This window comes from Sebastes umbrosus, chromosome 2 (genome assembly GCF_015220745.1).
Source record: "Sebastes umbrosus isolate fSebUmb1 chromosome 2, fSebUmb1.pri, whole genome shotgun sequence".
Taxonomy (NCBI): Eukaryota; Metazoa; Chordata; class Actinopteri; order Perciformes; family Sebastidae; genus Sebastes; species Sebastes umbrosus.
The window spans coordinates 23,610,663-23,625,517 of NC_051270.1; the positions used below are offsets into that span (position 1 = coordinate 23,610,663).

Here is a 14,855-nt window from a genome sequence, read left to right on the forward strand (position 1 = left end):
TGTTCACAAGATCATGCATGTTGAAATTCTATATGCACGTCAAAGGGGTATGGTTGAGTATTGTTGCTGTCCATTGAAAACCACACATCTTCAGATTTGTGGATTTTTAGGATAAAAAAAGTGTAAAAACCCCATTGGATCATTTGAAACATATCACAAAGATTACATAGCTGTTTTTCTCAGCTTGAGAAAAGTTAATGTTTTAGAGACACATGGTTTTCACAGGACAGCGGAGATATATAACATCACATGCCGGTGCTGTTCTCACTGTAGCTCACGTAGCTCTCAGCTGGCATAGATCTGAATTTTAGTCTCAATTTATTAATAACAACTTTTGCATATTTCTGCCTGGACACTATTCAAACACAACCACAATATGAATGAAGCCACAGAAGTAACAAACTGTCACAACTCTCCCATAAAAGGCAAACAGTGAATAATTATTGGATGTAATTGCAACTTTGGAAGTATTTTCTTAACTAACTCCAATTGCTCTCAACAGTTAAAATACCACATGGAAGTTGGAGGCCACTGATTCATCCATTTTCATTGTACAGCGTGCAGTGTATAATACATTATCAGTCACTGTGGCGTTCTAGTGCGCCTAATTCTTCAGTAGTAGTGGCAGTGGAAGAACTGAAGAATCAAACATACAAGCAAAAAAAAAAAAGTGAATTCACAACCAAAATAAGCAAATATGCTTTTCAATACAAAAAAAGATTCACATATAGGATATCTAGCATTTAACAAAAAATAATAATGCATTAAGTGGCTTCGATGCTCTGTTATTCACACACACAAAGGTTGTAAGAAGCGCATACAGCAGACAAACTGAAACATAAGAGTAGAGAGTTTCTCAAACTTTGGTTAATTGAACTCTCAAACATAAAAGTTTTAGGACATGTAAACGATGTCAGGACACAGAAAAGGTTGTCATGCAGTACAGCACGCCACAGGAACTCTGTAGACCCAAAAGTCGAATTTAAAGGAAGATAAAGGAAACATTATCCTCAAATTATAAAAAAAATACACTCTTGTAGAGTTTAAACAATTGGACAGAGGATGTAACCAGCCAACCTGCAACCAATCCCTTCTTCGATATACTGTACATGTATTTTTCTTTAGAGTAATACTATGAATTTATAAATGATGATGATGCCCGACTTACATACTCCATTATTAGCACACCTAAACATTTATTCACTAAGGACATTAATTTAGTGTTGTAGTTTAATATGTCTGTAAATAGGGTTACATGCCCAAAAGTCAATATAAGTCATTATTTCAGGTTTGAGGCACATGCTCCCACATGCAGAGCGTACAGTTTGTAAGAACTCAGAGACCAAACTATTTCACAGCTTCATGATCATTTAAGTGTGATGTTGGCATTTATATTTACCCCAGATCATCTAAGACACTGGATACGGGTTTGGGCATAAAAAAACAACAGAGCATTTTTGTTTTTTACAAGGTTTTATAAACTACTTGTAACAACCAGTAAATTGGTAACTTAAAAAATACCAACATATTTACCACATCGGTTTAGTGAAGAGGGTCTGGTTCCCCCTCTTCATACATGTTTGGCTAGGAGACTATATGGAAAGTCCTCAACAACTAAAAAATTCACATAATTATTATAATTAATCAACAATCAATGAGGCCTTGATGTGATTTTCTGCTGTACACAGTATTAATATAACCTCGTGACATACTGAAACACTTGCAGATCTTTGCAGATGATAGTTCAGCAGTGGAAATCTCTCCTGTAGAGGTTTATCTCGTATGATCAAACATATCAGCATGGTGGTGGTGATCTGTGGCCTCAGTCTGAATCAGAGTCTGAAAACTCATCTAGAAAACAAAAGTGAAAATAACACCAAGTCATTAAATATTAAGGTGCACTTGAAGACATTTTACATTTTTTTTTTAAACAATAGTAGGGCATGGTGGACTAAAGTATTTTTAGATAACATAAATGCTGATATATGAAGTTTTGATATATTGTTCCTTAAATGAATAAGATATCCATCCATCCAGCTGTGCAGTGGTCAGTGCTAATCACTGCACCAACATGTAGTTATAGTAGACAAATTTCCCAAAATATGTAATGTTCTTGTATTTGCATGTAATACATTTAATTTCAAAATATTTTGCAAAACAAACTGGGCCATGTAGTTGTAATTAATATCGTAAATGCTTATATTAAATAATGTATAGACATATTTTTTTTTATAAATAAAGTCCATATGTAAAAACATATATAGCCTAGTCTCATATAAAAACATGTTCTCATATGACCATATGTAAGATTTTCATTTGGAGTATTACCTTGCTGTCTTGATGGCTCCTCATTGGTCTCCCCTCCTCCTTGCTTTAGGAAAGTGGCCAGCTCATTGAAAATGAAGTAAAAATCTAAAGCAAAAACGATGGTGGCAATGAACCCAAATATCTGTGAAGAGAAAGACATTTGATGTAAATACAAGGAAAACTACAGGTGAAATAAGAACTGAGATTATTGGACAAAGATGTGTTGCATGTACTTAATACATAAATAATGGTGATGTAGGCTATAATGACAAAGTCCACTTTACCCCAGCAGCCTTAGAGGCACCGTCCGAATATTTGGATACTGCAATTATGGAGATGATGAAGAAGATAATGGAGGCAGTCACACATCTCATGAAATCCTTTGAGAGAAAGGAAAGAAACACCATGATTCAGAGGAAAAATAGAACTTTATATTAATGTACTATTTTCTTCTTTAGCAATGGAAGACAATTTTCCCATGTAAAACAGCATGCGTATTCAAAGTGTTCAATTGTATGTGAAAATGGCTCTTACCATGAGAGGCCAGAGGAAGCCTTTAAACCTCTCATTGAATTTGGTGGAGTAAGCAAACAACAAGAAGAGAGCAGCCAGGAACTCCAGCAGGGGAACTGTCACGAAGGCCGCTGCTGTGGATGCCGCGAAACACACAAACGACACAAAGGACAGTGCCTACGGAGACAAATAAAAATAGAGAAGGAGAAATTAGCGGAACATGTACAGTAGCCCTATAATATGTCATAAAAAGCCATTAAAATAGTCAGAATGTCAAAAAAGTTAAAAAAAAAATAGAAAATGTCATGATATAGTACTTGGAGAAAAAGTGAAAAAAAAGTCTTAGTGTATTATGTTGAAAAAGTATAGTAGTTTGAAAAAAGTCGTAAAAATTCATAGTATAGTATGTCGAAAAAAGTCATAAGAAGTCTTAGTATAGTATGTCCAAAATAGTCATAAAAAAGTCATAGTATACTTTGTCGAAAAAAGTCTTAAAAAGTCATAGCATTGTATGTGGAAAAAAATCATAGCATGTCAAAAAGTCATAGATTAGTATGTCCGAAAAAAAATCATAAAAAATCTTAACATAGTATGTATTTCTTTCATGAACTTTTTCGACATACTATAATTTAACTTTTTTTAATGAATTTTTTTACATGCTTTGCTATCACTTTTTTTCATGAACTTTTTCGACAAACTATACTGTGATTTTTTTTCATGGAATTTTTTCGACATACTATAATATGAATTTTTATCATGAAATTTATGGACATACTATACTATGACTTTTTTCATGAAATTTCTTTCATAAAATTTTTCCGACATTCTGTTCTTTGAGTTTTTTTAATAATTTTTTTTTACATGCTTTGCTATCACTTTTTTTCATGAAATTTTTCGACATATTATACTATGGCTTTTTTCATGAAATTTTTCGACATACTATACTGTGACTGTTTTTCAGGAATGTTTTTGACAAATGATACTATCATCAAATTTTTCGACATTTATAATATGATTTTTTATTTCATGAAATTTTTCGACATACTATTCTTTGACTTTTTTTTTATAAATTATTTTTTACATGCTTTGCTAGCACTTTTTTACATGACATTATTCGACATATTATACTATAACTTTTTTTCATGAAATTTTTCGACATACTATACTATGACTTTTTTCATGAAATTTATTTCATGAAATCTTTCGACATACTATTCTTTGACTTTTTTTTTAATGAATTATTTTTGACATGCTTTACATTATTTAAGATTTTTTTTGACATACTATACTGTGACTGTTTTTCATTAAATTTTTTCGACATACTATACTATGACTTTTTTTAATGAAATATTTCGACAAACTGTAGTTTGACTTTTTTTCCATACAATTTTTCGACATACTATACTATGACATTTTTTCATGAAATTCTTGACACACTATACTATGACTTTTTTTGTGGAATTTTTCTACATACTATACTGTGACTGTTTTTCAGGATTTTTTCGACAAATAATTCTATGACTTCTTTTCATGAAATTTTTCAACATTTATACTATGATTTTTTTTCATTAAATTTTTCAACATACTATACAATGACTTTTTTCGATAAATTTTTTCATGACATCTTTCGAAAGATTTTACTATATTATGACTTTTTTTCCTTAAGTTTTTTGCCATACTATACTATGATTTTTTTTGTGAAACTTTTCGACATACTATGACTTTTTTTCCATGAGATCTTTCAAAATACTATACTATGAATTTTTTTGTGAACTTTTTCGACACACTATACTTTGACATTTTTCAATGAATCTTTTTTGACAATATTTGTTATCACTTTTTTCATGAAATTTAGCGACATACTATACTATGACTTTTTTTAATGAAATCTTTCGACATACTATACTATCACTTTTTTAATGACATTTTTCGACAAACTGTACTTTGACTTTTTTCCATAAAATTTTTCGACATATTATATAGTATGACTTTTTTGGACATTTATACAACATACTATACCATGAATTTTTTTCATGAAATTTTTTGACATAATATACTATGACTTTTTTCCATGAAATTTTGCATGACATTTATAGACATACTATACTATGACATTTTTAAAGATTTTTTTTGACATGCTATACTGTGATTGTTTTTTCAGGAATGTTATTGACAAATGATAATATCATGAAATTCTTCGACATTTATATCATGATTTTTTTCATGAAATTTTTCGACATACTATACTATGACTTTTTTGTGATTTCTTTCGACATATTATAGGTTACTATGACTTTTTTCATGTCATTTCTTTCATGAAATTTTTCGACATACTATAATATGACATTCTTTTCCTTAAGCTTTTTGACATACTAACCTCTGACATTTTTCCATGAAACTTTTCTATGACTTTTTATCATAAAAATTATCAACATACTATACTATGACTTTTTATCACGAAATCTTTTGACAAACTATACTTTGACTTTTTTTAGTGAAATTTTTCGACAAACTGTAGTTTGACTTTTTCCATGAAATTTTGCTTGACATTTTTCCACATAGTATACTATGACATTTTTTAAGAAATCTTTCAACATACTATACTGTTATTGTTTTTTCAGGAATTTCATTCTATACTATGACTTTTTTTAATGAAATTTTTCGGCAAACTTTACTCCATGAAATTTTTCGATATATTATACTATGACTTTTTTAAAGCTGTACAGTATGTCTGTGTGAATTACAGCTTCAGGCCCACTTCCTGTAAGGAGATACAGCTGTTGAAAGACAATGTTTATTCACAGAGTCTTGTACACTGTTACACTGAATCCCTCTCCTTCTCTGTCACACACAAACACGCTTGTGCAGGCACCCACAAACACAAAGTTGTTAGAATGAAAGAAGACGGTAAAACGTGCTCTGTGTTTGCAACAAGTCGTTAAAATGCAAGTAAATGAGCCTGCCCTGTGTTTGATGCTCGCCATTAGAAGAGCTGGACAGATCATATCAGTGCAAATGAAAACAAGTCCAGACACTGTAATCTCAGACAGGCCCGGCCATCTTGTCTTTGTCTCAGTCAGTCATCCTACACTGGCCTGAGGTTAGGAACTCCCCCTGACTGAACCCAAGCTGCTGCAGCTGCCTTTACTGAAAAATGCTTCTACTGAGCAGCATCCTGTCACTGATCTATAAGACTTCTCAGAAATAAGACATATAACAGCTACAGGTTAACTATAGAAGCTTTTCTCAGAGTTCCTCAGTAGATCCTCAGGCATGGTTGTTTATGGAAAATAAAGTCTGGGATGTTGGATGACAATGTTGCACTGAACAACAGCACAGGATGAGCTGGCATAGTCTCTACATTTTCTTGTACTGTACATAATCTTGGAAAATTATTTCTCATGTTGTTTCATATCTGGAGAATGAGACTGCTCTAGGGCTGCAACAGTTAATTTTAGTACCAATCATTTTTTTGTTGTTTTTTTGTTTATCGATTAATCGTTTGGTCGATATAAATAGTGAAAATAGTGAAAAATGTCCATCACAACTTCCGAAGGTGACGTCTTCAAATCTCTTGTTTTGTCAAAAAAACAAAGATATTCTATTTATAATAAAATAAAACAGAGAAAAGCAGCAAATCATAATTGATAATTGACAATAATTAAACGATTAGGTGTCAAAATTAGGGCCGTCAATCTAAATATTTAATCATTATTAATCGCATGATTGTCCATGATTAATTGCAAATCAACGCACATTTTTTTATCTGTTCAAAATGTACCTTAATGGCAGATTTGTCAAGGATTTAATTCTCTTATCAACATGGGAGTGGTCAAATATGCTTGCTTTATGCAAATGTATGTATATATTTATTATTGGAAATAAATTAAGAACACAAAACAATGACAATTATTGTCCAGTAACCCTCACAGGTGCTGCATTTAGCATTAAAAATATGCTCAAATCATAACATGTCAAACTGCAGCCCAACAGGCAACAACAGCTGTCAGTGTGTCAGTGTGCTGACTTGACTATGACCTGCCCCAAAGCTGCATGTGATTATCATAAAGTGGGCATGTCTGTAAACCCATTTACATTCACATATCCGGAGGTCAGAGGTCAAGGGACCCTTTTGAAAATGGACATTACAGTGTTTCCTCGCTAAAATTTAGGGTCAATTTGTAGCATTATTTAACCTCCTTCCCGAGATGACATGGTTGGTACCGATGGATTCTTTAGGTTTTTCTAGTTTCATATGATGCCAGCTTCTCTCTAGCTTTAAAACTGAGCCCGGTACAACCTCCGGAAGATCAATTGTGTTAACGCATTAAAGACATTAGTGGCGTTAAAACAAACTTTCATTAAAGCGTTAACGTTGACAGCCCTAGTCAAAATTGTTGGTGATTCATTTTCTGTCGAATGATTAATCGTTTAATCGCCTAATAATTTGTTTTTCAAACTCTGTAAAGATGAACTGTATTATGAAGTGGGATCAGATGCATGTTTCCAAAGCTTCCCTTAAAAGGTATGCAATGAGTCAGGTATTGGAGGTAGTGAAACTTGCTGAGTGCATATGTGGGCTTTAAACTTACAAAAACATCATAAATCCTGAAGCCACAAACACATTAAGCTACATACTGAGCTAAGAATTCTGACAGTCCACTCAGTTTATACCACCTATGGAGGAGGCACACTTTGCACACATTTACCACCCAATGCACCCTTTCTTAACAGCTTGTTTGCATTTTGAAAATATTTTGAACGCTACAAAAAGCACATTAAGTTAACACCCTGTGATTTCGCATTCCTTATTGGGCCTGTTGCTGGCTGAGACTGAGAATCCTAATGAGAAATACACAATGCTCTGACACACTGTGTATAATAATGCATGCTCAGCAGGATCTGTGTCTGACTAATACTCCCAAGAATGGAAAAGCGACGGGCTGCATTCACTTTACACACATCTAACAGTTGGGCTCAGTGACTGCGGGCTCATATAACACTGCCTGCAAGCTTTAAACTGTGTCAAGAAGACAATACAAATGTGATACTGTAGTCCAAGAAGAATAGCAGTACAGCAAGGAGGTTGCACTGCACTCACACAGTGCACAATACAGTAAATACCAGGAATATAATTATATGAATAGCAATTAAACTGATGGTACTCAAAACTAAAACCAAATTAATCCCAATTCACTACTGTTCCACAACTTTAAACAACAAATTAAATATTAGTGTCTGAATGCATCAGTTATGTAGCATTGTAAAGGGCCATTTCACACACACACACACACACGCGCACACGCACACGCACACGCACACACACACACACAAATTTTACTTATACTGTTATTTTACTGTGGTAGCTATCCTCTTAACATCTATGATTTTAATTAGGGATGCACCAATACTGATATCAGGTCAGATATCGGTCGGTCGATATTGACTCAAATAGCTGGATCAGGTGTCGGTGGCAATAGAGCCGATCTATTCTATTCAATTCAATTCTGTGTGTACCTACATTATATACTGGAATTTTAATTCCTGTAGATTTTTTACCAATTTGCTGGTGCATGATTTATTATTTCAATAATAAATATCAATTCAGTAAATGTATATCAATGTATTTATTTTGGAAAAGCAATATTTAAGTCAAGCCTGATGTTGCCTTACACATAAAAGAATGATCCCAGTCACTTCCACACAATGAGACATACAGCTTATTAATTAGACACTGGTATCGGATCGGTACTCGGTATTGGCCGGTACCCGTAGCCCAGGTATCGATATCGGTATCAGGACTGAAAAAGTTGGATCGGTGCACCTCTTGTTATATTACATCATTGTGGACAAAGTTGCAAATCTAGGATCAACACTGTTTTATGCCAATGTCGGGTTTTAATCTTACTTTTGCATCAATGTGATGAAGTCACACTTTAATTGTCAGGTATTTCATTTGCTGGATTAGCCAACATGTCAAGCTGTTCTGGTTATCAGTTTGTAAATAGATTTTTCCAGAAGATGTATATCACATAAATTAATCCATTCTGTAGATCTTCCAGAGTAACAGTGACAAATACATGTAAAAAAAAGAAAAGAAAAGTGAATAAACACTGCTGTTGAAATTTTAAAATGCAATTTCTCAAATGACACTCAATTCACCTCCATCATATTAAGGTGGAGGTATCTCAACAGATATCTCAAAACATGCATAAATAAAACCAAAATTGTGCATTTTCACAATATGAGAAAATATGTTTTTCATAATTTTGTACTTAAACTCACCCTTAAAGATGAAAGTTCAACCAAACAAACCAGAAATGATGATACATTCAATCCCGTGCCACCTCACACACTCACCACAAACACACAGCAGGGTTTACCCCAGAAATAAGATTAGCAGACGTGATAAATCCCGCATGTACTGACACAGTTCATCTAGTGATCAATTTAAATATTAGATCATGACCTAAATAACTACCACATTCTTTTCAAATACTAAATATCATTTGCCGTGTGAAATACCATCTTTTTTCTTTTCTTTGGAGCTAAAAGTGTATGCATTATTTTAGCAGAGGTTTGATCTGACATCCTGCACAGTATACCACAACATCCTAAAGCGAGTCTCATAGTATACCACTCTATGTGAGTTTAAACCAGGTGTGCACTCTCACCTACATGCACATAGCAGCACACACTGCTTTCTACTGTCAGCAGAGGCCAGTGGGCTTTTTTAGTTTAGTTATGCAGAAACATTGTAGCCTAGGGGGTGACGATGCAGTCACATTGTTGAGTAGCAGTAAAGAGACTGTATTGTGTGTGTGTGTGTGTGTGTGTGTGTGTGTGTGTGTGTGTGTGTGTATGGGGGGGATTGCTGAGCTCTGCATTCACACACAGCAAGGACTGTGCACCAGGCTACATGTTTTGGCAACAGAGTGAAGGATGTGACTGTGAGGAAGATGACTGCTCTCTCACATGACACAATTGTGAAGAGGTTCACACTACAGTTACTGCAAGAAGTAAGAAATGCATGCTGCTGCTAACCCCCAACCCTCACCACCACCACTAACACCATCACACACATACACACACAGCCAGTTCCTGCTTTGTTGAAATCCACTTGAACAGTAAGTAAAAAAGGAACTACTCCTCTATATATATGCACTTTATAATAATAGCTTATTAAAATGGATTATTGGCACACATTGGCACAACAATGAAACAAGCTCATAGACCGTTATTTTAGCCTGATCACTGACAGCACAGTTGGCTCTTTTTACAATGAACACGATGGTTAGAGAGTGGTCTTCCATGCAGTGTGCCCATAATAATCCAGTAGAAATGTTTATTCCAAGTTTCCCTCATAGCTGCTATGAACACTCACTGCTCCTCCCTTTACTAATGGAAACCTTGTGACGGAAACAGACTGACCCATATTCAAAAATGACAGTTAAAAACAGTCTGTTAAAGTTATTTCCAAGTGTGCATTAAAGCAACACATCACTATAGAGCTTAAACTATCCAAAAGTATCCAAAAAGCGCAGCGCGATTTGACTTCTGCGCGCATTTGGCGAAACAATGGCACAGCTTTCATTTGTTTCAGAAGAAGCTCAGTGATCTCCTCTGTACTGGTCATTTCTTACCACTTCAGCAATGAGCAGCATTCCTTTCCTGGAGGAGGCGAACTCTTTGCTCGGGAGAACCGAGAGAAGGACGTTCTGGCGCGGCGGGTTCGGGCTGGGAGCCTCGATGTCTCCCATGGTTGTAACAAAAAAGAAATCAGCAAACTACCAAACTCAAACAAACAAAAAAAGAAGATAGTCTGTGTGTGTGGAGGCGTGAGGCTTCTCGGAGGTGGAAACGGAAACAATGACAGCGCGGAAACGCAGCAAAAAAAAGTGCAACATCTGCTTTCTCCAGATGTGAAATGTGATGCCCCCCCCCCTCCAGCTGCAGCATGCAACACAATCCTGCAGCCACTCAGTGGAAATATCCCACTCATGATGTCACGAGGCAAAGAACAATCTTTATTGATATTTCCATTAGATTTGTGTCAATTAAAAAATATCGAAAAACATATTTAGGCTAATTTACTACAGCTGGAATCTCTTTAATATGTTGAAAAGTGGTAGAAACTTTGAATCATAATGTACAGTACAGCCTTGCATTATAAGCTCATCAGTGGTAGAGGTTTGAACTTGTTAATGCTCACATAGTACAGATTTAATTGACTGTAATTAATGTGTTCATTGGTTGTCTTGATTCTGGGTTTCACTTCTTGGCCTGTTGAATGTGATGTCCTTGAAAAGCACGTAGCTGTCTGCACACAGCAGCCCAGCTAACATCAAACCAAATATCTGCAAATAAAGAGAAGATTAAAAAAATTAATGCATATATTAAAGCTGTAAATCGATTAAAATATGAAATCACGATTAATCACACGTTTTTTTATCTGTTCAAAATGAAAAGGGAGATTTGTCAAGTATTTAATACTCTTGTCAACATGGGAGTGGGCAAATATGCTGCTTTATGCAAATGTATGTATATATTTATTATTGGAAATCAATTAACAACACAAAACAATGACAAATATTGTCCAGAAACCCTCACAGATACTGCATTTAGCATAACAAATATGCTCAAATCATAACATGGCAAACTCAAGTCCAACAGGCAACAACAGCTGTCAGTGTGTCAGTGTGCTGACTTGACTATGACTTGCCTCAAACTGCATGTGATTATCATAAAGTGGGCATGTCTGTAAAGGGGAGACTCGTGGGTACCCATAGAACCCATTTTCATTCACATATTTTGAGGTCAGAGGTCAAGAGACCCCTTTGAAAATGGCCATGACAGTTTTTTTGTGTTAACTTTAACTTTGACAGCTGTATATACAGTGCCGTGAAAAAGTATTTGCCCCCTTCCTGATTTCTTATTTTTTTGCATATTTGTCACACTTAAATGTTTCAGATCCTCAAACAAATTTGAATATTAGACAAAGATAACCCAAGTAAACACAAAATGCAGTTTTTAAATGATGATTTCATTTATTGGGGGAAAAAAGATATCCAAACCTGCCTGGCCCTATGTGAAAAAGTAATTACCCCCTAAACCTAATAACTGGTTGCGCCACCTTTGACGGCAATAACTGCAATCAAGCGTTTGCGATAACTGGCAATGAGTCTTTCACATCGCTGTGGAGGAATTTTGACCCACTCGTCTTTGCAGAATTGTTTTAATTCAGCCACACTGGAGGGTTTTCGAGCATGAACGGCCTGTTTAAGGTCATGCCACAGCATCTCAATCGGATTTAAGTCCGGACTTTGACTAGGCCACTCCAAAACCTTCATTTTGTTTTTTTAAGCCATTCAGAGATGGACTTGCTGGTGTGTTTCGGATCATTGTCCTGCTGCATAACCCAAGTGCGCTTGAGCTTATGGTCACGAACTGATGGCCGACATTCTCCTTCAGGATTTTCTGGTAGAGAGCAGAATTCATGGTTCCATCAATTATGGCAAGTCGTCCAGGACCTGAAGCAGCAAAGCAGCCCCAGACCATCACACTATCACCACCACGTTTGACTGTTGGTATGATGTTCTTTTTATGAAATGCTGTGTTAGTTTTACGCCAGATGTAACGGGACGCACACCTTCCAAAAAGTTCAACTTTTGTCTCATCAGTCCACAGAATATTTCCCCAAAAGTCTTGGGGATCAGCAAGATGTTTTTTGGCAAAAATGAGACGAGCCTTTGTGTTCTTTTTGGTCAGCAGTGGTTTACGCCTTGGAACTCTCCCATGGATGCCATTTTTGCCCAGTCTCTTTCTTATTGTTGAATCATGAACACTGACCTTAATTGAGGCATGTGAGGCCTGCAGTTCTTTAGATGTTGTGGGTTCTTTTGTGACCTCCTGGATGAGTCGTCGATGCGCTCTTGTAGTAATTTTGATAGGCCGGCCTCTCCTGGGAAGGTTCACCACTGTTCCAAGCTTTCTCCATTTGTGGACAATGGCTCTCACTGTGGTTTGATGGAGTCCCAAAGCCTTAGAAATGGCTTTGTAACCCTTTCCAGACTGATAGATGTCAATGACTTTGTTTCTCATCTGTTCTTGAATTTCTTTCGATCACGGCATGATGTGCTGCTTTTTGAGATCTTTTAGCCTACTTCACTTTGTCAGACAGGTTCTATTTAAGTGATTTCTTGATTGAACAGTGATTGGCTAGTGAAATTGAACTCAGCTTTCCAAAACATGTGGTTGATCACAGTTAATTCATGATTTAACAAGGGGGGGCAATTACTTTTTCACATAGGGCCAGGTAGGTTTGGATATCTTTTTTCCCTTAATAAATGAAATCATTATTTAAAAACTGCATTTTGTGTTTACTTGGGTTATCTTTGTCTTACATTAAAATTTGTTTAATGATTTGAAACATTTAAGTGTGACAAATATGCAAAAAAATCAGGAAGGGGGCAAATACTTTTTCACGGCACTGTATATACATATATATATATATATATATATATCACAACTTTTCTGTTAGAATTTTTAAGTTAAACTTTACCTATTTTTATTTATATATTTGATTACAATGCTGCAACGTTACACAGCTCTGTATACACATTTCTTTATTCTAGTAGATCTTTACTTATTGTACATACATTTTTGTTTTTATTCCACACTCGCTTTGGCAATGTAAACGTATGATTCCCGTGCCAATAAAGCCCTTTTTGAATTGAATTGAGATATTGTTGGGCTACAGCACATGTACGTAGATAAAAACAATGCTTTGATATTTATTTTATTGACAGTGTATAGAGGATAAATAAAATGCACATATCCAAATTGGCCCATGCAACTGAGATTGCAATTAAATAAAGAAATATATCTCACCCCTCCAACCAGTGTGCCTGTGACAGTGTATGTAGTCAACGCCAGGATGCTCAAGACAACAAAGTAGACTGCTGCAAACACTGAATTAAAAACATCCTGAGGAAAAGAAAAGAACACAAACTTTAAAAAAATGCAACATGTACAAAAGGAAACTGAAACTTGTACGTGTTGTAAAACATCACCCACAACGAGAGGCCAGAAGAAGAATGTCAGCCTCTTGTTGAGTTTGAACATGTACAGCAACAACAGAAGTGAAGTGATCAGAAACTCCAACGCTGTGGCTGTGATGTATTTTGGTCTGGATGCTACAGCGAAACACACAAACGCCACAAGCAGAGTTGCCTAAAGCAGAAAAAGAGAAACAGAATTAGAAATGGTTAGCCTGCTGCAATAATAGAACATTTAAAGTCTAAAGCCTTAAACATCTGTTCTTCTGATTCACTCACGGCCTTCCTTCAGACGACATGTTGCACATCCCAGTTTAGAAGAAGAGGAACTGAGTCTCTTCTAGTGTTTTCACATCACATTTATAATCTGGTCCAGTTGCTGTTTCAGCCTCTAAAAAGTCTTGGCATGTTCATGTGGGTCACTGCTATGAACAAACTAGCTCTAATAACATTGTTAACTATAAAGCAAATATGTGACACTACTCTGTTATTGCCTATCTGTTCCCCCTTTCTAATGAGTACTGTAAAGGACACATCTTAGCTCTTTTCTTTTGCAATCTGAAAAATGTTCAAACTTTTGTTGATGTGCAAATTGTCTCACCATCTCTGCTACTTTCAGGAGCCCCCTCTTGGATTTGACAAACGCAGTGTCCACCTCCATGCTTGTTATTCTGTTTTGATCCTCTGACATGATGGCTCGATTTCAATTGCAAAAGACAGCTCACTCTGTCTGTTTCCTGAAACAAGCAATTTCCTTTTTAAGCTGTATAGGAAATGACTGTTTGTAAGGATATGCGCAATATCTTCACACCAGCAACTACTTGGCACATGTACCAAAAAAGCGAAACAAGAGTTGCATTACTAAATATGTGCTCTGACTTTTACAGGAAAAGCCACACAGGGTCATAGAATAATCTCCACCACGGCCAGTAATCTGTCAAACTAAATAGAGAGAGTTTTTGGTTAACAGTCCCAAAA

At 35.5% G+C, this 14,855-nt stretch overlaps 2 protein-coding genes across 2 annotated transcripts; both read right to left on the reverse strand.

Annotated features, from left to right (window-relative positions):
* Positions 1–301: 301 nt before the first annotated feature.
* cmtm3 (CKLF-like MARVEL transmembrane domain containing 3) lies at positions 302–10,714 on the reverse strand. The gene is made up of 5 exons (XM_037757028.1): positions 10,464–10,714; positions 2,842–2,997; positions 2,592–2,687; positions 2,329–2,449; positions 302–1,851 (listed from the first exon to the last, which is right to left on the reverse strand). The coding sequence occupies exons 1-5, from the start codon at positions 10,578–10,580 to the stop codon at positions 1,823–1,825; spliced, it is 519 nt and encodes a 172-aa protein (XP_037612956.1). The 5' UTR covers positions 10,581–10,714; the 3' UTR covers positions 302–1,822.
* A 112-nt stretch (positions 10,715–10,826) lies between these two features.
* LOC119480603 (chemokine-like factor) lies at positions 10,827–14,705 on the reverse strand. The gene is made up of 4 exons (XM_037757040.1): positions 14,479–14,705; positions 13,897–14,052; positions 13,711–13,806; positions 10,827–11,177 (listed from the first exon to the last, which is right to left on the reverse strand). Exons 1-4 carry the CDS (start codon positions 14,566–14,568, stop codon positions 11,067–11,069), a joined length of 453 nt encoding a protein of 150 aa, XP_037612968.1. The 5' UTR covers positions 14,569–14,705; the 3' UTR covers positions 10,827–11,066.
* Positions 14,706–14,855: the final 150 nt, after the last annotated feature.